This window comes from Chrysemys picta, chromosome 2 (assembly GCF_011386835.1).
Source record: "Chrysemys picta bellii isolate R12L10 chromosome 2, ASM1138683v2, whole genome shotgun sequence".
In the NCBI taxonomy this organism is placed as follows: domain Eukaryota; kingdom Metazoa; phylum Chordata; order Testudines; family Emydidae; genus Chrysemys; species Chrysemys picta.
Genome location: NC_088792.1, coordinates 183,848,378 through 183,871,763, shown reverse-complemented (window position 1 = coordinate 183,871,763; position 23,386 = coordinate 183,848,378). Strand labels below are relative to the sequence as shown.

Genomic DNA, 23,386 nt, shown 5'->3' with positions numbered 1-23,386 from the left:
TTAGCTTCATTACGTATCATAGTCTGAATCTACAAATCAAGTATAATTAGACTTAGAGAACTGATTGGATTTCTAATTAAGCTACATTGGAAACAACAATGCACAATCAGTAAATATTCTGACTAGGTACATTTTAAAGAGCAACTCTTGGGCTTTTTGCTGATGACTAGACACCAGTGTCATTAAATTTGTTGGTGGCAAGCAAATTTTAAAGCTAAAATAGAGGCAATTAGTAAAGATCTTGAAATATTTAATCACTTTTGTCCAATTAGTGTGCAATTAGGCAATGGTGTGGCGTGGGACAAACATTCTGCTTCAGTGTTTGGTAGAGAAGGATCCCTTTGAAATTTTGCTGTTTAGTTTATTGATATATAAAAAGGAAGTTATGGTAGTAATTTCCAATTTAAAAAAATACTGTGCAGATGGTCTGACTATATATTTAACAATGTTAAACAAAACTAAACAAGAGAAGCACGTTACCTGAAATTACACAGCTGTGATCAGTGAATAAGCTCCAGATCACATTAGATTACAGCTGTGGTTATCTTGATCACTGAAAGTGCCAGTTAGTTACATTGGAAAAATCAAAACGAGATAAGCTCGCCTACCATATCTTGGAATGACATGATAACTATTTCCTTGACCGTAGGGACCATTGCTGCCTGCCCTGTTTGGTTGCTTTGAATTCCTTCTGTGGACTCTTGTGTTAGGTGTGTGGATGTGTTCAGTGTGCAAAAGCAAGTGGAGACTATAAATAAACCAGTTAAGAATCCCCGGGCTTATTTGTGGTAAGCACTTGGCTCAACTTTAAACTTTCTCTACAGGCCTTCATTTGCTTCTTGAAACTTCAAGATACCATTTTAGCTGGCATGGCTCCAGTGGCTGATATAATGTATATAAATGCTACTGTGATACTGTAGTGAGTATGAATATAGGCATTTAGTGGGAACATTGTCCACAGTATAGAGCCATATGCTAGACCCTTGGGATGGGTTTCATGGCGGAGGAAATCTCAGAGCTAGATGGGGATGATGTGGCTACCCAGACTATGTTCTGACCCACACTCTCCTCCCCAGCCTACTCTGTTTCTCCCCCTAGCCCAAGATGGACCCCCAACCTGGGGAGATTCCTTTGTATCATTTGGAGGGGGAAAGAGCAGTGTGGCAGAGTTGGCTGAAACTTCCCTTCTGCACAAAAGGGAGAGATCCCTGTGTGGAAGGCAGGTAGATCTAGGAGAGACAATCTTGGTCTCAATAATTAGCAACGTACTTATTATAGCTGTCCATTGTATATGATGATGACGTCACAGCATCATGTGTGTTCTTCATGTGACCCTATAGTCCAATTCATGAGGAGCAACAGGTGTCACAGAAGAATATGCTGAACACTTGGCATGACGTTTAGCCCTTTTTTTATCAGTTTTTTTTTTGCATCTGTCTTCTTCAAAGTGTTTACAATCTTTATTGAGAGTTGCTCTCCGTTCTGGTCTGTCCTTGACTATATCTTTGAAGTTATCAGTATTTATGCTGCATGAGGTGAAATTCTGCTTAAGGGTGTCTTTGAAGCATTTGTGTTGACCACCCAACCTGTGTTTTCCAAGTTACCATGTCTTTGCAAGTGGAGGATATAGCTCTCTAACAGAGCAGTACAATTGGCAGACTATTGCAAAAAACAGCAGGCTTGATTGCTGGAGAGCTGTTTTATCCTCCAAAAGAAGTAGAATGTAATCAATGTTTTTTTCTGATAGATGAGATTTCCATCACTAGTACTTCCAAAATTTTATTAAACCAAGATGTTTTTGATTATTTTCACCTATAACTTCTCTTCTAAAATATAATTTAGCTTTGTTTTCAACATTGCCAGTCATGCTGAAAACAAAAATAACTTCATACTAACAATACCCTTCAGATTCATTAGATTCAATCTTGGAAATTCAATGTAGATTCCACATAAGGGCCTTGATCTTGCAATCAGATCTGTGGGAGTATAAGAGAGTTTTATGAAGAGGGTAAAAAGCATGTTAGTAGAATGTATCTTGGATGAGCACCAGTTAATTCAAAGCAAAATACTTGTATGTAGTTTAACTGGAAGGAGAAAGGATGCAAAGACACATGCATATGTGGGCCGGGCCAGGGCAGGGAAGGAAAGACAGCAGATAATTAGAGTATCAAAGGGGTAGCCGTGTTAGTCTGGATCTGTAAAAACAGCAGAGAGTCCTGTGCCACCTTATAGACTAACAGACGTATTGGAGCATGAGCTTTCGTGGGTGAATGCCCACTTCTTCGGATGCATGTTCGAAGAAGTGGGTATTCACCCATGAAAGCTCATGCTCCTATACGTCTGTTAGTCTATAAGGTGCCACAGGACTCTTTGCTGCTTTTACAGATAATTAGAGTTATGCAAAACATTTACTTTGAGCTGTGAACCTACTCAATTTTATCAAGGGTCACTATATTCCAGCTATGCCTGAAATGTGCAGGAGGTCAGACTAGATGATCATGATGGTTCCTTCTGGCCTTAAAGTCTATGAGCTATGAAATCTGCAAACACTACTTCCAACCTGACCTCCCTCATACTCCCTTCCACACAATAAGCCCTGGAAACTCTTCAGGAATGCCTGGGGGCTAGTCTACACTAGAAGCACTACATCAGCGCTGCTGCACCACTTCTGGTGAAGACGCTCTATGCCAACAGGAGAGAGCTCTCCCGTAGGCATCATTACTCCACCTCCATGAGAGGCGGAAGCTATGTTGGCAGGAGAGCATCTCCCACTGACATAGCGCTGGTGTGGACAGTGCTTAGGTTGCTGTTACTTGCATCGCTCAGAGGGGTGTTTTTTTCATATCCTTGAGTGACATAAGTTAGATCAACATAAGTGGTAATGTAGGCTGTCCTTACGTCTTTTTGGATGGTGCAAGTCACTGGGGAGTTAGAGAGAAGGTGGATGCTGTCTTCAAAGGCTGGAATTCCATGAACCTCAAGGTGAAATGGAAGGGTTGATTCACTTTAATCCCCTGTAAACTGAACTGCAGAATGGTGTTTACAAGCCCCATCATGAGATGAGCCTGGCAGGATGTACACTGCTCTAGTATTAATCATTATTGTTAATAATAAATATTTATAGCATTTGTTTATTTTATTATTACAAGAAGTTAGGAGGTGCCCATCACCATTGTATCTGAATGCAATTTATATATAGACCTGTGGCCCGGTTTTCAGAACTGGTGAGCATCCTCAACTTCCACTGAAATCCATGGGAGCTAAAGGGACTCAGCGCCTCTGAAAATCAGGCCATTAAGTCATAGGGGGGTGGCTTTGCAAAGAAACAGAGGCATAGTGACACAGCGTGTTGCCACACCTAACTTTTAGGTGCATAGAAAACCACTGGGATTCACAAAGCCTGAGTTCAGCATCTAGGCTCCCTATGCAATGAATGGGGAGAGAGAGGTGCCTCAGAATTGGGTTCACAAAAGCCAGCTAAGTGGCTCCTAGCCTAAGATAGTCAATAGGAGATGGCAAGCCAATGGGTGTGTACTAAGCCTCACTCCTTCTCTTGGAGATAGGCACTTAAGTCCAGGCTACAAGGACGTGCCTCCCTCTGTTTGGGATTTTTAGCTACAAACAGGGATGCTGGAACAATTTGTATAGTGGGGGTGCTGAGAGCCATTGAACCAACTGTAAACCCTGCATATGATGGAAATCACTTCAAGCCAGCGGGTACGGCAGCATCCCCAGCACCTATGGCTACAAACCATCTCTTGGCATTAGGAGCCCATGCTGTTTTATTGAGGAGCTGGAAGGGGGGGAGGGGACAGAGGACAAGGATCTTCCTTCGACCTTTTAGCCCAGGGGTTATGGTACTCAGTAGCAGGACTGGATCCTGGTCTCCCACTTCCCAGATGAGTGCTCTAGCCACCAGCAACAGAATCTTTCTCATGCTTTTCTCCCTCGCTTTGCCTCTGGCCCAATGATACTTTCATTATTTATCCGCAATGGAACAGCTTTAACAGGAGAGACTGAGGAAACCTCCCATCAGAATATTGCACAGCCAGTGGTTAGGCCAGGCACCGGAGACATGGCAGCTCTGTGTTCAAATCCCTTCTGACCCTCTACGGGTGGGCAGACTTGTACTGGGGTCTCCCACAACCCAGATAAGTCCCCTACCACTGGACTAAAAGTTACAGTGGAGATTGTCCTCCTTCTCCCCTCCCAGCTGTTTTGTTTAAGCTCACCTATTGCTCTGGGCCTTAGGCACCTGGATGCCAGGTCTGAGGCTGCAGTTTACATGCACAGAGGCAGATACCACAGTGCCAGGGAACTTTTACTGCAAAAATGTAGGCACCAAGCAAGTTTAGGTGCCTACAAGGTTCGGGGGCAGCTGAGTGGAGGTTTTGTGACTCCCACTGGGGCCTGATTCTGGGATTTTGGTGCCTAAAGTGGCAGTTAGGCACCTAAGTCCTTCTGTGAATCTAGCTCAGGGGGCATATGCTGTGCTCCATGACCTCCTAAGCCTCCAGGTTACTGATTAGGAGACAGACCAGGAAACCTATCAGTGCGCTAGGTGGCAGAATGTTCCTTAGCACACTGCGGAAAGAAATACATCTAACAGTTAATGCCTTGTAAAAATCACACAAGCTTGTGGCAGTGCTAACCAAACATTCCTGGCTGTAATTTACAGTGATCTTCAATCACTGGAGAAACAGTTACCTTTTGCTAGATGTTACAAAATGGTGGCATTGAAAGGAACCAAGGCCCTGATTGCCCAAGGTTCTACAGCATGTGTGTGACTTTAAGCACGTGACTTCGGTGAGACAACTCATGTGCTTCTGAATCTTCCTGAATTGGGACCTAAATCCTTCAGACATCTGACTGTCCCTTGCTCTTCTCTTCCTCCTCCTCAGTAGTAACCTCTTCTTTTTTCTTACACAAAATTGTTAATTTTAAATAATAATAATATAGAAACACTTTTGTTTAAAAAGAAAGTGTTACACATTCCATAAAAGGAAAAGTCTGCTTGGTTGACAATATAAATGGAGTATATGACCTCTCTTGATACACAGCAATCTCTTGAATGGGAGCATATACCTCAAATCAAAATCAAGTATCAGATGCATATGCAGGCCCCCAGGAACTCTACAATGGTTGGATTCCTGACAGCATTTTTTTACATGCTGAATATATAAAAATAGATTTAAAAAAATCTCATCTATGGACTGGATGTCACAGGGACTGAAGTTTCACTAACTGGAGAGAGAGTACATTATTTAAATGATTCTCCACAGCAAAAAGATAACTGTAAAGTGATATACAAGCTAACTGTACTGAGAAATAAAGAGCATTTATTCTGTTAGCTCCCAGATTCTTTTCCTTCCCTTTTAATGATCTGATTTTCTGATGGGGGCCTAGGCACCTCTCCACTGGCCAGTTGATCCTGACCAAAGTAAGGCATGTATCCCTGGGAATCTCTACTATCCCAGGCAGATACTCTGAAAGGAGGGCATTGGTCAGGGAAACTGAATGGTTGTAACCTGCCTTTTATGCTTTAGAATTCCACTTCCCTTAGCCCAGCTTGTGCTCCAGTATTTGCCACACACATCTTGGGACCAGCAGGGTGGGCCACACACATCTTGCATCCGGGAGGAGTGGAACAGCTGTGTCTTGAAAGAATGATGCTAATGTAGCTCTGTGATTTGGCCACCAGACTAATGTGGTGTGATCAGGTCTCTTCCCAGGACACTGAGGGCAGTGCTGCAGTCTGGGCTGGCTCAGAGTTACATATATCTATGTAGAGAGAGAGAGAGACAAAGTGAGAGAAAGATTGGGAAATTAAACCTCATCTCCCATAAAGCAACACACAGCTGCCTGCCAAACCACCCAGCTGTCTCAAGACCCAGGTACTTTGAAGGGATGGTGGGAAAGAAGATTGTTTTCCTACCTTCCTTCCTTATTGTACTAGACCATGTACATTTGTAGAAAGGGTCTGTGAAATTAATTATACTGTGAGTGCTTGGTAACCAATGAATTGTAAATTACATTATTAAAACAGCATCAGAGAACTCACTGATCTATTACTTTTTAGGGAATGACTGAAGAGAAGAGCTTTATATGCATTACAGGTCTTTCTAGCCACCATACAGCAAGGAAAAGGAAAATTATGATAGTATTATAGAAACTGCAATTGAAACAATATTTTATTTTATTGTTTTGTTTTATTAAATCATCATGTATTTTTGTGTACGTCAGATTATATTTATAATGATTTTATATGTGTGTGTGAATAGAAAATCACGGTGGTTCAGGACATTATCTATCTATCAATCTATCGATCGATCTTATTCTAGAAGATTCTGAAGGAAAGCTGTTGTTGAGCTGCTTTTCTACTCCAATACTTTGTAAAGCAATATAAATAAATACTATGAACTATCCCCTCCCTCCATATATGTGTACATATGTGTATAATGTAACCAGTAAGATGCACGCCTATCATCCCCCTGATCACTTTGTGTATATATTGTATTCCTTACACCACCTTTCTCTTTGTAGATTGCAGGGTTTGTGAAGCTGGGACTGTGTGTTTGTACAGTACCCTGCAAAATGGGGTCCCAATCCTGACTGGGGATTCTGGGTGCCACTGTAATACAAATAATAATGCATAAAGGAAACCCTCTGAGGCAGCATCGTCATGACTGGGAAAACACTGTAGGCTGCTCTCCCTTGTGAGATACCTGCCCCAATGCATGCTCCTCTCCCCCAGCATTCCTCCATAACACATATCCCCTTTCACACTCCTCTTACCAGATGCCCAATTGCTCATGGACTTTTCTGTAGACGAGAGCTGGTTCCCATATGTTGATTCTCCTCTTCTATATGCCAGCACCCTGAAGGCTAGCCTTTTGTGTACCTCCCTACATGCACTCCCCAATGACACATGAAGTGATGGCCATTTTTACCCATTGTCTCCAGCAGAGAGATTGCTGGATGCCTCCTAGAATCTATTCTTTTAAAGCGAAGTTGTATGTGTGGCTAGGTGTAGAGTTGTGTGATTTCCTTAACACCATTACTGAAGAAAAGAAGTGAGCCGGGGAAACCTTCAGTGGAATTTCCCCTCCAACTCTCCTTACACTCTCTCATTGACGTGAGGTGGAAAAGGATATGCTGAATCCTACCCTGGAAAGGAGAAACAGCAGGTGGGAAATTTCCACCCTGAACTGGTCAAGGGAGGGCTGTATTTTCATATAGGTTTGGACAGCACCTAACACAATGGAGTTCCAATACCAACAGGGACTCTCTGGGAGTTACCACAATATAAACACAGAATAAATAAGGACCATAATTCTTTCCCCAGTGGAGAACAGAATAGGATAGGACCAGCCACAGCCTGATCTTCATCCCTCCACCAAAGGCATCCATCAGGGAAGGTTTATCAGGCAAAAATTTGGTTTCCCCCAATTGCCAGAGATAGTTATTCTTTCACCAGAGGCTGGAGAGCCTCAGTTTGAATTGAACGCAAATAACCTGAAGCATTATTGTAATATGAATAAAGACCTGATAAAAACATAAAATGGGCCTGATTCTCCACTCCATTACAGCATCACAGATGTCACATTGGTACAAAAAACAGTGTTACAGAATGGAGGAACAGGTCCATTTTTTTAAGATAAACTATTTAAAAAATAAATGGAAAAAATATTTTGAAGGATTTAATATCCGAGTAAGAAATATATTAGTTCTAGTTAGCAATTCAAAGCAATAGCTCTGCCTTTGCTGACACTAATCAAATCCAAAAAAGACTCTTTAACCCTCTTACAAGTCAACTCCTCAGGCAATTCTCCCATATATGGGTGCAGTGCATCCCTAAATTCAAAAGAGGGCAGCATTTTACTTATGCTGCTTGAAATAAAGAAGAATCCAAGTGTGTAGAAGAATGTCATGACTGAAAAATCACCAGTTATGAAATACACATAGCATGTTCTCAAAGATTAAATTTAATGTACAAATAATTTGTTCCTAGAATTGTAGATTTACATACAAATGCTATTAATTGATCAATGATATTAGCAAATTTAACACTTCATTTTTCAAGGGGAATATTTGTATAATTTCTCCTTGTTGCACAACCATAACTCTCATTATCCTGCACACATATAAAACTGACTGTGCATCTAAGTCAAGCATTGCCTTGGAATAGTCACATGAAGAAGGGACTGACTGAGGTGTACACAAAGTAGACATGATATTTGAAAGAAATGTTAAACTATTCTAAAGAAAAATGATCGAATCTACTTCTCCCAAATCCAGGCTCCAGTTCAACAAGGTTCTTGAATACATGCCTAAATAAAGCATGCAGTTAGTACAATTGACTCAGTTAAGCACACACTTAAGACACTTGCTGAGTCAGGGCCAAAGAGTCTATTTTTGATATTGATTTCTTTTTTCCTTCTCTCCTTTATGGTGCTACGAAGTGTACCACTTTCAATGGGAAGAAATCATATGTGCAGAAAGGGAACAAAGTACAAATACTAATTTGAAATAAAAACCTGGAATGTTTTGATGCAGAGCAAGTTCTTTGTGACCAGCCATCACTTGCCTTCTATTTGTGCAGGGTTTAGATGAATATTTACTGTACCTTTTAAAAAATTGCATATGGTTTACAAAGAAATAGTAAATTAGGGAATAGGTACGTTTAATGTATGCACTGGATCATAGAAAAATTAGGGTTTACATAAGGCAAATGCATTTCACCCAGTTACCCTCGGTTTAATTTTTAATAAAATGTTGCTCTCTAGAAAAAAATTGTTTTGTTAAGCATTGTATTTGCTTCACTCAACCAGCCAGCTTGCTTGGAACGTTAAAGAACCTAGGACAATGCAAATACCCATTTTGCTGTTCTGTTTACATCTAGCAAATAACAGATGTTGCACTACTGAAGATGCACATCTGATGCATCTGAGAAGGGATTTCTAAAATATACACCCTAAACCAGTAACAGCTTTAACACTAAACATTTACTGTGGAACAGAACCAAATCAGTACATGGGGGATACAAGTGTTCTGGCAATTTTGTTCATGAGTATAACAGTTAGGGATGTGCACAATGGTGCTTGAAATCAGGTGGGAGTAGGATTTTTGTATGACCTCAGATGTGCATCCACATTTGCCAAAGAATAGAGAACCTGGACATATGGATTTGTAGCCTAAAGAAGTGAAACTTCATAATATTTAGTACATAGTTGCTAGAGAATCTCTGAAGGAATCCGTGCAATTCACTGGTTAGGTCCCATTAACAGATATTCCTGCTCTTCCCTTGGGTGAAATTATCCACAGTGTAGCTGCCTCTCTGGCTCTAGGGAGGTGCAGTTTGAATTCCAGGGGTGAATCTAGCACAGCATTTCCAGGCAAACCTGCAGGTATCTGGGGTCAATCCCTGCAAATAAACCTCAGCTGATCTGCTTTGAGTAGCCCACAGAAATGGAAGCCTGAAAGATTAATTCATTCCTAATTATAATAAAACTAGTGTTTGCAAAGGCCAATAGGTCTGCAATGCTTTTTATGAAAATACTCAGGATACTCACTGAAGTTAATGAGTATTTTGCTACTGAATTCAGTTGGGAACAGGACAGAGTCCTAACTTTCCTGGCTTAGAATGTGCTTCTCTTTGAGTTATCTTGAAATAAGAGCTCAAGCACTTTTATAAATGCACTGAAGGGTTGTCTAATTGTCTGTAAAATCTTCAAGTAATTTATATGTCTGCAGAATACTATTTTGTAACCTCTTATAGCTGTTCTCCTCAGTGAATCATAACAGATAACCCTACTGCAAAAGCCTGCTAGAGAAATATTTTCCCTTTGTCTCCCATGATGGAGGCACATATATTTCACTAAAGGATGTGCCATACTAATCCTTTCTAAAATGATACCAATAGGTCCTTAAAATGCAGACTCCAAAAGATTATTTCTACTGCTTCCATTCCCTGTGGTGGCATATAATTTTCTTGCTAAAAGGATATATCCCATTAGGGAATTTTTTTAAAATCATAGATGCATTTATTTGAACACTACGAGATGCTACACACCGGGAATTGATTCCAGTGAACAATACTAATACTGACTCTATGGACAATAAAGAGGCGTTTAAAAGTTAGACTGTATCTTGCCGCCAAATGTAAAATATTCAATATTAACTTTATATGCGTATTGAATAAGTAATTAATAATACAATAATAACAATGATTGATAACAATGATAACATCTGCAGTCCTTACACAGGCAAAGCTCTTGAGTACACCAATGGGAGTTTGTAAAGAGCAAAGAATGCGGCATGTGGTCTTGTCAGTGTAGACTATGTCCTCAGATGAGACACATATAATAAGATATGGAAAGCACCACCAAAATGTCCATGAAGTATAACTTTAACACATGCTATCATCACTATTGAAACTGAAAAACAAAGACACTGTTTTACATGTCTCTCCCATAATCTCACACACACAGAGATTTGCACAAAATCACATTTATCTCATTGGCCCCTTGATTTTAATATCAAGGTGTTTGTCTGACTCTGTCAGGTTAGATATTGAGGCCATTATAAGAACTGAGGACATATGACTGGAAGGGGCCTAGGAGTCACCAAGTCCAGTCCCCTCCTATCACAGGCAACCTTTTATTTTGCTCTTCCTAAACTGAGGTAAATTAAGTCAATGGAGAGATACTGGTGTAAGTTGAAGAAGAATTGTGCCCTGATTGCTTAGGTTTTTGTAATTGCATGTTCAGTGAGTCTGCTTATGTCTTTTTTTTTGTACACATTTTCTTGGGATCTTTTCTGTAGGAGATCTAGACAGAGAGCACGAAAACAACAAAACTGGTTTAACACATTTGCTAAATCAGACCCGTTCATTGTGAAACCTTTAGTTGTCTATGATCGTTATAATAATAAATGTTGAGCTTTGGTTATTACATGCACAGCTCTGTACTAACTGCTCTCCACCACTTTCCCATTCTCTCACTTTAGCAACACCCTACACACCTGTTCAAATAATATTACTATTGCCTTGTGTTGACACCAAGTCCACCCTTTCCTTTTATATAATAAGAGCTCCTGGTGAACTGTAAATTGAAAGCTAGTGGTAGCAGAAGCTGATTGTTTACCTGTCTCCAGTTTGTTGCCACAGATACTTCTAGCAAGAGTTGAACAAAGATCAGTTTGACATCCTTGTTAAGCAGGATTTGTCCCCCACTCCACCCACAAAAGTTAACCAGTTGCTATTCAACTTTGAGTTCTGCAGGTGTTCCATCACACCTGTCTGAAAGAAAACAAAATACAGTTTGTTTCAATATGGATATTCCCCTAGCAGGATAAAAGACAACCTCACCCTGCAATATAGACACTAGCATTTGTTGTAATATTTCAGTGAATCCAAGCAAACAGAGAATGATACCTCTGTTTATATTTAGCATTCAGGCTTAACATAGTAAAACAATTCCAAACAATCTAATTTAACAATTAAACAATTTAGCATCTGATCTTGTTACCACTAAGTTAGTGGTCAAACTCCCATTGACTTCAGTAGGAGCAGAATCAAGCCCTAAATGGCTCTTCTAAAGGGAAACCGAATCTTACAACTTAAAAAATGTTTGTTATCTGTGTTATAGGCCAAATTTCCAAATGAGTGTTGTTGAAATGCACACATATTTTCCCACACATCTAAGTTAGGCACACGAATACCAAGTGCAAACACTCCAGTTGAGGTTTGCATGCATGCATAGCAGCATGCAAACACAACTCCCAGCTTACATATGTGCTTTGGGTGTTTGCACATCTAAGTCAGGCACATATAAATGTGGGTGCAGATCTGTGAATGCCTATCTGAAAAGCAAGGCTTTTTAAAGGGTCTAATCAAAATGCCTATTGAAGTCATTGGGAGCCTAACTGAATAGAAAAGTAGCTTATAGGACACAGATTATACCATTCTATTTGTTTTACATTTCTTCGTGCTGTAGAACTATCAGAGGAGACACCACAGCTGCATGTAATATCTGACCCAGAATGAACTATCGTCATTTTAGATTAATAGATAAAAATAAATAAAGTCCAAATCCTGATATCATTACTCAAACAAAAGTTTGTGACTCAACTGGGAGTTATGCCTGAGCAAGGAATGTGACTTAGAGTCTGATCTCCATTTATCAGTGTAAATCCAAAATAACTTTAATGGAGTGACACCGTTTTAAATGGTGAAACCAAGATCAGAATCTGGGCCTGAGCAAGGAAGGAAGGATTTTGCCCATACGTTTAAATTCCCCTCACAGTTTCGTACACATCCTTCCATTTAGGTGGAACTGCTAACCACCCCATTGAAAAAGAAGGGTGTGTGGCTCCTAATGTTATTCTTTAATATCTGAAGATGCACGGAGTCATCAACATGGAGGCCCTGTGTCTGTGCACTGATTCCTGGCCCCTCTCTGCCCAAACTAGTCCCATACCACCGTGGTTCCTGAAAGATCCAGTCCAGTGGGCTTCCCCACTAGCCACACAGTCTCCATTGAGTTCCATCCCCATCATAAATTGGGGAAAGGAAGTGAGTTGACACTGATACCGTCATCATTTAACTTAACTACTAAAGTTACACAGGGCTGGGAAGTGTGATGCTGCCCTCATGGCCATTTCCTCCGCAAGCTTTCTACATGAGAAGCCCATCCTCCAATTAGCCCCTGTATAGGGGCTTCAGCAGGGTCAAAGGGAAAGATGATGATGTGAATTCAGCACTCTGCCCTTCTGCTCCCTTGAAGCCAGGATCTGCTATATCCTTTGCTTGTGGAAGCATAGGGTTCATTCTAGCCTGTAATCCTGCATTTCTGACATCAGTATGTTTACACAAGATGTCACAAATGCAGCTCAATGACTCCACTGCCAGTAAGTGAAGAACAAGACACACTGTCAAGAAGGAAAAAAAATTCTGAAGAAAAGGACATGAAAAGTTAAATAGGTTTATGTTAATCTGATGCATTTGAAAGTTTTCTCCTCTTTAATGTTTGCAGAGGAGCTCTTCCAATCTGTTGAATACATAGCATGCTGTTTTATTTTTAAATGATGTAAATACATAGTTAGACGATAGACTGTAGACGCGAAGTGGTAGCCTGTTGAATAAAGAATACACTTTAAAAAAGTCTAAATATGAATTTACAAGATAAAGTGTAACGGCTTCAAAGGAGCCATTGATCTATGGGGTACATAATATGCATGTTAGAAGTCATCGAAATACTTATTTACATGACATGCTGCTCACGAGGAGCCATTATGGCCTTTAAGTAAATGGTATGCAGTGTAAAAATTGTCTAAGCAAATCATTTATTTTATCAGACACTAGTGTCACATGTCAGCTGACAGACACATTCTTTTTTGAAAAAAAAAAAAAACAAATCCGAGGCTAAAAGGAGGTGAAATCAGAAAAACATGTCAAAGGGTGTTTCCAGCCCTTTGAAGGAAGGAAAATTAGGGTATGTCTACAGTGCAATTAGGCACCCATGGCTTACCTGTGGCAGCTGACTCCAGCTCTTGTGGCTCGACCTAAGGGGCTGTATAACTGTGGTGTAGACATTCAGGCTTGGGCTGGAACCTGGCCTGTTGGACCCTGCGAGGTGGGAGGGTCCCAGAGCTCAGGCTGCAGCCCAAGCCTACACTGCAATTAAGCAGCCCTGTGAGCATAAGTCAGCTGACACCGGCCAGCCACGGGTTTTTAATTGCAGTATAGACATAGCCACAAAGGCAAGAGTCTAGGCTCTGTTCCTGGCCTACACTAGTTGTTAGGACTGGTGCTAGACCACTAGTGAAGAATTGCTAGTATTTCTCAGTGTACACAAGCCCTATGGGCCATATTTTCCACTGTCAAGCCAAAAGTGCAAATGGGAACACCCTAAAACCAGCCACCCCCTGACTTTGTAAAAAGTTACTGTACAGTTGTTTTTCCTCCCACTGATGTGTTTATCCTCTCTCTGTGTATGTTATGAGCAGACAGTAGAGCTACAAAAACCACTGAGGGTTAAGGATCCATGCAACAATACCTTAACTCTGCCAATCATGGCCAGCTGTAAAGTGGGGGCCCACTCTGGGTGCCATCTTCCACATTGACCCCTAGCCATAGCAACACAGCTGGCATACTAACTTTGACACCTCTGACGGGGAAAGTATTAACTTGCAACACATGGGATCCTATCCAAAGCCCATTAAGATAAATAGGACTCCTAGCATTGACTTCAATACGCCTTGAATCAGGCCCATAATTTTTGTGTTTAGGAGCATCCCACTTGAGTTCATTCTCAGGACAATGCCCCTTTCTGTGTGTTCTGTTCGCTGCATGACTCCGTTGTGGAAGGGATTTAGCTAGTTATACAGGAGAGTGGGGGACAGCATCCTACAACGCAGCCTTTTCCCCAAAACTGCCTTTTCTCTGGTTTTGCTCTACTCTGCACTACAGATTGAGTGAGTGATGTTGGTTGGAGCGTAGGGGCTTTTGTCCTTAAATCACCCTCTTGTGCCTAGAAACTACAGGGTCTAAGAACAATACCACGGATTATAAACTGTATGTAACTCCTATTTGTGTTGTTGGAAGAACAGACTTCTGTATGTATTGCACAACATAAGGGCCACAGTAAGAGTTAAGGATGCAGTGTTTACCACAAGTGCCAGTCTTAACTCTTCTTGCCTTTTGTGCATTTAGGAGAGATCTATAACATTAATATGTCTTGTGGTTTTATTACAATGTGGATCTGCTCAGTGTAAGATGAAAGAATAAATTAAGAAGGCATTTTATATAGACAAACACATTTGTGAATCTTTTTCAAGTAAATGGACCAAACAGTGTTGGTTCACTGGTGTAAATCTAGAGTAGCTCTATTAATTTATATGTATATGCATCAGGCACAAATTTAGCTCAGTGTGCATTTGGACAATACTATAGACAGTAACAGGATATTTAATATTGCTTTGGGAATAATGTAGGTAACGGTGTCTGCATTCCTACAGAACCATGAGATGGTATTGCAACTAAAATCACTGTTTTTATACCACTATTTCTTTTTTGATACCAAAAGATTTAGGTAAAATTTAAACACACACAGCTATTCATTCATTCAAAAAGAAATAGTAAACTAATACCTTATGTTTACATAATGCTTTTCATTCTATGATCTCAAAGTACTCTTCAAATGTTTAATTAATCTAGCATTAGAACATACCTGTAAGGTAGCTATGGAATATATTACAAGCACTTCTCCTATGACTGAAATGCCGCAACTGTTTAACAGCAACACTACACGACAATTTAGAAATTGAAAACAAATGCCATAGCCATCTGAAATGGCAGAGAATAATTAATAAACACAATGAATTTGACTAGAACACTGCAGTAAATACCTTCATGCTTATGAAATTGGAAAGGGATCTTTAATGACTGCAAGTGATCAGAACTTTAATATTGCACCTAATCTAAAACACACACAGTGTGACATACCTAATAATCATTGACATTCAATGGATATTATACAAGTTAAGGATAGAAAAGACCTATTCAGTCACCTCATCTGTCCCTCCTTCCAATGCATTTTCCAGCCCCTTTTCTAATGTAATTTTAAATGATCTCAAGCAACGGAGAAGCAATGTCTCGTGACTTCCCCTAAGAATCCATTCTGGAATCAATTAACTGATCCTGATAATCAGCCTAAATTTTCCTAGTTAATTTCTTCCCATATCTGAAACTTTTGTCTCAAAGCAAGATGAATTAAATAATAATATCTAAGAGTTTGTCCATTCATCCCAATGTACTTTACAAAGATAAGGACACATCATTAAAGACATATTATAAGTGGAAAACTGAACACAGAGGAGAAGTTAAACAGCAACTTGCTCCAGAGCAGGGAATAGAACACAGTTCTCCTAATTCCTAATCTGACAGCCACTCCACTGGTCAACCATAACTTTTGTCAATGAAATGGCTCCCTTTACGGAATGATTTTGATACTGTCTAACAATAAATCAAAGACATTTTGGGAAAGTTTTTTTTTAATTCTATGCATATTCATTGTGGTGTGGAGCAAGTGAAACTATGTATAGGGCAAACTTTATAAGTAAAAAAACCCAGTAGTTAGGCATGTACTGATGTTAATAATCCATAAACAAGCTGTTAAGTTTTCCTTGTTTACAGTTTCACACATTGCATAAGAAATAAACCAAGAACAGCATCTTTTATGTGTGGAATATTTTTCCTTTTTAATGTTGCACTGAAGTCTTTAAATCTGGAATGTCAAGGATATTTGTATAACACAAGATTTCTCATGGCATTTAAAAAAATTAAATTTTCTAAATGATCTAAATTGTTGCATAGTAACATTTTTTAACAAGCTACAGCCAAAGCCTTGCTCCATTCGCCTTAACGTGGCACCAGAATTTGATACCTAGAACGCATTTTAGATTGTTAAATTGATGCAAGGGTACAGATTCCAGCAGAAGCTTTCCCAATAAATTCTTTATTTGTGCAAACATTACAAAGTGGTTTCATATTTTTAAGGCAGCTCATTTTGCTTTTTCCTTCCTACTACCCCGACATAGCAGAATAATGTTTAACTGGCAACAGCAGGTATAAACAGAAAATATTACTGAAAATTAAGTCTTGTTGACTCCGGGGGGGGGGGGGGGGAAATCATACATAGTATGTACAGCTATGTAAGATAAAATAGGTGGGCACTACAAATGCCAAATTTTACATTGTCCCCCAACAACCCTGTCCCCCAAGATGAATAGTTTACACAACTCCATGGGGAAGTTAAAGGTTTTTTTGAATTTTCCTTTTTCTGTAACACAAGAAAAACAGACTTCAGTACAAAATTCTAGTATTAGTGTTTTTATTACTTACTCTCATTGCATTATTTGAAGAAAACAGCATCAAATGTTTTTACTTCAGAGAAGCATTACTTGACGTTACAAGAACTTATATTTAGTTTATTAAACTAACATTATTACAACCTCAAAGGTGGGACTATAGGAAGTTTCAGAACCTGTTTCTTGTCTCTTAAAACAGTTTTACACATATGAAACTCCAGTGATTTTAATGGATTTGCAGTGGCATGTTTGCAGATAAGTGTTAGCTGTTTTTTTGGCTTGTTTGATCTTAATGCAATTATTTTAAGAAAATATTCGTCTTGTTAACATATTACCACTTTAGTTGTTAGCTAACCACCACAACAGTTCATTTCCTCATAAATATTTAACATAATAAAAAAAGTCCCTTGGGCCCTAACACTTTTGACACTTGTATAATCTAAAACAAATCCTCCCACTTTTTAAATCAAACAGACCATGTTACACACACAGTTGGCTAACTATTTACAAAGCACCCAATTAAATTCTGCTTAATTCTCCCACTGTCTGAAAATCCCACCTCACTGGTGCGTGGACTACTGATCACACAAAATGCATAACTTTCCCATAGCTTGGACATTACTTTACAGACTGTAAAACTTTATTGTACATAAGACTGCTATAAAATGAACTCATCCATTAAGCAACACGTATAAGAAAGTGAAGCAATTGTATAAATTTAGAGGATTGAAGAAATAAGCAGAAGAATCACAGTACAAAGACACGTAAATCTAGTTTAATGTTCACATGTAGAATTTACACATCACAGAGATTAAACAGGATTTTAACTTAACATAGCTGCAATGAAATGAAAGTCATTTTGTATTAGAAAAATAATCTTGATGCAGTTATCCGATTTTTGGTCTACTTAAAGTTCATTTTAAGATGGATTTACACCACTGATCATAATGACTTTGCTTGTGTGCTTTTCCACAATCCCATATCAATATTCTTTGGACGAAACAGTAACTGTTCATTTGTTAATGGTTTGCCCTTTGGTTGCAAGCAGAGAACTGTTTTCACTTTTTAACTGTAATATGCTATAAGAATGAAAGTTTGTGACAATAAACCTTTTGTTGTTAAATGAAGTTCCACAGTAAGTTTCTTGATTTTGATGCAACAGCAGATTTTATAAAAGCTGATTAAAGACCTAAAGCATTGCCTTCGATATGAAAAAAGTATAGAATTTGTTTTTCTAATCTCAGTAAAAAAACACTGTCTTAACACTACTTGTATATAATGCACTAAAAACCCTTGTGCCTAATTGACAAAAGTGTAGTTTCAAAATGTATAATACAATTACCAACATTTTAATCTAAATTGAAGAAAACACGTTTGTATGGACTCAACACGAGTTTATTTGCAATTAGACATCTCATGCAATCATGCAGGACCACTAACTATAGCTGTAACTTCTGAGTCTAAAAAGACACTGGGCAAAAACCTTAACTGTCAAGATATTTTCATATTATCAGCTCTGTACCTGAGCTGTAAATAATGTTCTAAAGAAATATTCCCACACATTAAAAAAAACATACACACCTTTATAATATTTACAAAAAATATTTAATTAAAAATATTTTATAATTACAGTAGTCTATTAAAGCATATACTTTTCTCACTTACACTTATAGAACATCTCTATATATACACAGTATGAAATGTCACTCATATATCTATACAATATGTAACATTCCTGCAGGGAGAAGAAAGTTCCCTGGGCCCCAATAAAATCATCTATTTTAAACAATAGATGTCAAATATATCTACAATGCTCTGGTAGATTAGTAAAGCTTCAAAATTCAGCTGCTCGGTCCCTTACAGTTATACTTCTAAAGTTTGATTTACTCTCGATCTTCTATCCAACAGAAGAGTCACACTTTTCTGCTTAAGTTTTAAGTCTCCTCCCACCAAAATAAACAAACAATTCACATCTGATATAAAATGCACAGAAAAAAAAAGACATGTTTAAAATGCTATGCACGTGCAAAACGGTGAAAGGTTCTCTCTCAGAAGGAAACATGGAAACGATTCTGGGGTTGAATTATTTTTTCCTCTCATCTGATGGCTGATATTTCTTTTTCCCCCTCCCTCTCTAATGTGTTTTTCTCTGCTCCTCTGGCTCTGGGGCTGCCTGCTGCACACCTGTGGAAGAGGAATGAATAGAGGGGGGGTGTGAACCGTTTTTGCTCCAGACTGAGTGGCGCCACCAACAAAACACAAGACATGCTTGATCAACAACCCAAAACAAACCAGGTCAAACAACAACCTCAGCTCCCATGCTAGGCCAAAACAGAGGAATACACAGCTGCAAGCCCCAGTGATAAGCGCTTGACACAGGGGGTTTAAATAATAATAATAAAACAGGCTCCCTGCAAACCTTGTTTGCTCAATCGAGACCCCATTTCTGCACTCCAGATGAGACAGAAAGGAAAGACAGTCTCAATGCTAGGAAAAGAGACTTCCTTTAGAAAAGAATGTAGGTGCACTCAGGTCAGAGAGGCACTAGCGCTTCTAGAATAATACATTATTCATGCATTTAATGGAGAAGAAATTAACTCCTAAGGAATGTGCAAGACTCCAACCCGTTTTAAAAAAAGAGCTAGCTGAAACATATACAGTGCAAAGGGCACTGGTGTTACAATACTACAGATGGCAGAGATGCAGCCTTTTCTCTATATGCCCAATAATTAATTGAGACTCACCTTGAGAGTGCAGTTCAGCGGCACAGAATACTGTCCCCCTGCTTGTTAACAGCGCCAGCCTGCACAACAAAACACCAGTAAGAAAAATGAGTGCAAATAATTAGCTCTGCCATGATAACTGTACGTGTCTGGATCACACACACGGGCAGAGACCAGCCTAGAGCGGTGACAAGCTCCACAATGGAGAGCGGAAGCCACAAGGACTGCTAGCCTGGGCCAGCCAAGTCCTACCGCACACAGATCAGTGCACCCGACAGCAGGTTGCTGGATTCTCAGTGTGACACCTCCTGGCTCCGACACAGGGGCTGCTGAGTGTCACATTCCGAGCACACAGCCGGACCCGTCGCCCAGGCACCGCCGGCTGGAGTGTCACAGGTTTCCTTCTGTCCCTCAGAAGCAAATGCCTTCTGCTGCGAAGGGTGGATCTCGCAGAAGAAAGAACCTTCCCGCTCCCACGCTAGACATTTATTTTTTATATACATAAGGGTTTATATATATATATGGGTTTCAGTGTGTGTGTGTGTATATATATATATACACACAGTTAAATGTGCACATTCCCCTTAAGCGTTTATATCAGCTATAGTACCCTTAAGTGTGTACAAAATCATTGTACGGATTCCTGTGTGTACACACACACACACACGTTAGCTATACTTCCCTGAGTGGCTATAACTATACAGCAAGTACAGTGAGGGTATATGTGTGTGCGTATGTCTATACACACAAGCGTCTAGCTCATCATTGTATGCCCCGGTATAAAGTGTGTGCATCTACAAACGGGTCTGTGCGAGATGCACACACTGAATAGATCACACAACGGAATTATGCTGTACAGTGGCTATAGGTGCATACTTGCGGACAGATCCTGCTCGCATTAAAGTCAGTGGCACGACTCCCACTGACTCCGCTGGAGCAGATCGGGTCTCAGGGCGCCCATAGAACACACACACGGATACCGTGTAGCACTCACACGCCTAAAGGGAATCTCTGTCGACGCCGGTCGTTGCAGAGACACAGGGGGTCTGGGGTACCCTGGCCACGCACCCTTCAGGGAGTGCACAGTACGAGCCCTGCATTCCCTAGCTGGCTGGCCAATGCTACACGTACACATTCCTGCCCAGCGTGGGCTAGCACGGCCAGGGCAGCGCCTCGCGTTTCCCCTGCCACGGCGCTTACCGGGTCGGTGTTGAGGGCTGTAAGCGGGGTCCGGGGGGTGGCTGCGGGACAGCTCCCTGGGTGCAGCGGAGGTGGCTGCTGTTGCTGCTGCCTGAGTAGAGCCGGGTGCGTCTCCAGAGCCAGTTGCAGGTCGAGGATGTAGTCGATGACATGCTGCAGGATCTCCACTTTGCTGACCCGCTTATTGGGCGGGATGGTGGGCACTAGCTTCCGGAGCCGGCTGTAACAGTCATTCATATCGCACTGCAGGCACAGCGACGCCGGCTCCTCGCCCGACGGGGCCCCCTTGCAGCCGTGTTCGGCCAGGCAGCGCAGAGCCAACTGCCCGCCTCCGCCACCTCCTCCTCCTCCGCCGCCTCCTCCAGCGCCCCCGCAGCAGCCCGCCTGTGCCTTCCTGCTGGGGTGGCGGACGGGACTGACCGCTTTCATGGTGCACAGGGAGAGATCCCCTCGGACACCGATGCACACCGCGTACCGCCCGCAATGCAACAAGAGCAAGAGGCAGCTCTCAGCCAACGCAGCGATCCCTTCCTAAAGCAACCAAGGAGGGGCAGCCCGTCTCTGGATACAATCTCCGGGCTCTGCCAGAGGGAATGCCAGACCGCGCAAAGAAAATCCCACCACCCAGGCTAGTCATTCACTACCCTTCCCCTTCGCTCCCACTAGAACCCAGCCGCCTCTGCTCAGCCCGGCTTGCAGCGCCGCCCTATATATATATAGCACGGGGTACAGACAGGCGGGGCTCGCGCTGCCGGGGCCCGGGGAAAGGAGGAGGCCAGAGGCGCGCGGGGGAGGGGAAATGTGTGCAAAGGAGAGGGGAGGAGGGGGTGCGGAGCACCGCGCTTTGGCCAATCACCGCCGCCTCCTCCCTCAATGGAACGCCGCTCTGGCCAATGGCGAGGACGCTCCATTCCGTCAATGCTGTGGGGTCTAGGGCTGGGGAGACTGCTGAACCCAAGGGAGCGGAGGGAGGAGGAGAGAGAGAAGTTCCTAGCAAGGAAGAACTGCGGGAATGCGATTGGAATTCACTCTCCTACTGAATGAGGCTGCTGAATCCTGCCATTCCCATCGGCACCCGGAGCACTCACAACTGGCTGTGCCAGCAGTAGGCATCCCCTCCTCTGATCTATCCTTGAAGCCTGCAAGGAGCAATTGGAGATTGTTAATGTCATTTTACCGTACACACTTTTTTGCTGTCTATTTATTCTTCCGACTGCTTAATCATCACCAGCAAATATTTCTACCACTGGCAGAGGTGGGGATGCTGTTTGCAATGTCTAGCCTCATTCAATGTATTTTTTAACCTTTCACTGCTTTCCTGTCCCTATCCGTAGACACACAGAGTCTTTTGAGGGACGTTGATTTAAAGAAAAAAATAATCCAAATTTGAGTGCGGGCGGGGGGGAGGGGGCGGGAAACAGGAGATCAAGAAAAGCAATTGCTGTGGAACATTAAATTAGAGCACATAACTATTAAAAATTCATGGAGATGGAGTATTTAAAATTCCTCTATGACATATAATATTAATCCATTTTATGTAAAATTCATACCTGTAACTTAATTTTGTCCATTAATGCATCAGATCACGTATTAGTAAATGTATCATGTTTTAAATATGATGCTAGAAATGTCCAGAGTTCTGTACTTTGAGACAGCACATTAAAATTAACAGGCACATACTCCAGAGTCTTGCTTAGGTCGTTGTGTGGTGGATTGCAGCCTTTTAATTTAATAATGCCTTGCTTAAACTTTCTATTAACTCCTCATGAGGATTCAGAACAGATGCAGGTGAACTGAACATTAGAGTAAGAAATAAAAGGCACAATCCTGCAACTCATACAAACAGACCTTACTTCTTACCCATGGAAACTGTCTCAGTGATTTCAATAGAACTATTTACTTGAGTACAGTGCTGCTTGAATGAGCAAGGGCTGCAAGACTGGTGAGTAAAATCTAATAGAAGGAAAGAAATTCATAGTTAACAGTGATTGATGATTGCATGCCTCCACCACACCTAGTCACAGAGTGATGTACAAAAGATACAGAGGGAAACAGTTAAGCCTAGAACCTTGAATGGGAGCGGGTTGGATCATCTTTTATCACAGTATAAAGCGTGCATATTTAGGTCTTTCCCACCTCCTAAAAGGTACAATATAAGTCCCCAATCCTGCAAAGGCTTATGCATATTCTTAACTTTACACACGATGAGTAGTGTGTACAATGGGGCTACTTACAGGGCATAACATTAAGCACCTGTGTAAATCTTTGTAGGACTGGGGTCTAAATTAGTGAGATAAACAGTGAGCATGTCATGGCAGGCATATTGTCATCAGCTATATGCTCTAAGAGCCTATTCTGCTATACCTTACACTGGTTTTACACTGTGAAACTCCATGAATTTTAGTGAAGTTAGTCCTGATTTTCATCAGTGTGATACATCAGGCCCTAAGTTATATTGATGACTAGTCTATTCCCCAGACTCTTGATGAGATGGACAGACTTCCATGTTTTTTTTTCATTTTCAGAAAACTAATCTGTAGACGGTATTAAGTATGTGGACTAAAATCTTGCTGATCTGATCTTAATTAAAATCT

General features: G+C 40.9%; 1 protein-coding gene across 1 annotated transcript; it reads right to left on the bottom strand.

Annotated features, from left to right (window-relative positions):
- Nucleotides 1-17,628: 17,628 nt before the first annotated feature.
- On the bottom strand, nt 17,629-21,974 carry ID4 (inhibitor of DNA binding 4). Its single transcript, XM_024102116.3, has 3 exons — nt 20,793-21,974; nt 19,614-19,672; nt 17,629-19,053 (listed from the first exon to the last, which is right to left on the bottom strand). Exons 1-2 carry the CDS (start codon nt 21,219-21,221, stop codon nt 19,628-19,630), a joined length of 474 nt encoding a protein of 157 aa, XP_023957884.1. The 5' UTR covers nt 21,222-21,974; the 3' UTR covers nt 17,629-19,053; nt 19,614-19,627.
- Between the last annotated feature and the right edge of the window lie 1,412 nt (nt 21,975-23,386).

Excerpts from the sequence above, each read along its gene's own strand:
- ID4 (XM_024102116.3), bottom strand. The coding sequence starts at position 21,221 with ATGAAAGCGGTCAGTCCCGTCCGCCACCCCAGCAGGAAGGCACAGGCG. Across the intron at positions 19,673-20,792 it reads CAGCCCTCAACACCGACCCG|GCTGGCGCTGTTAACAAGCA; the intron begins GTAAGCGCCGTG and ends TTTGTTGTGCAG.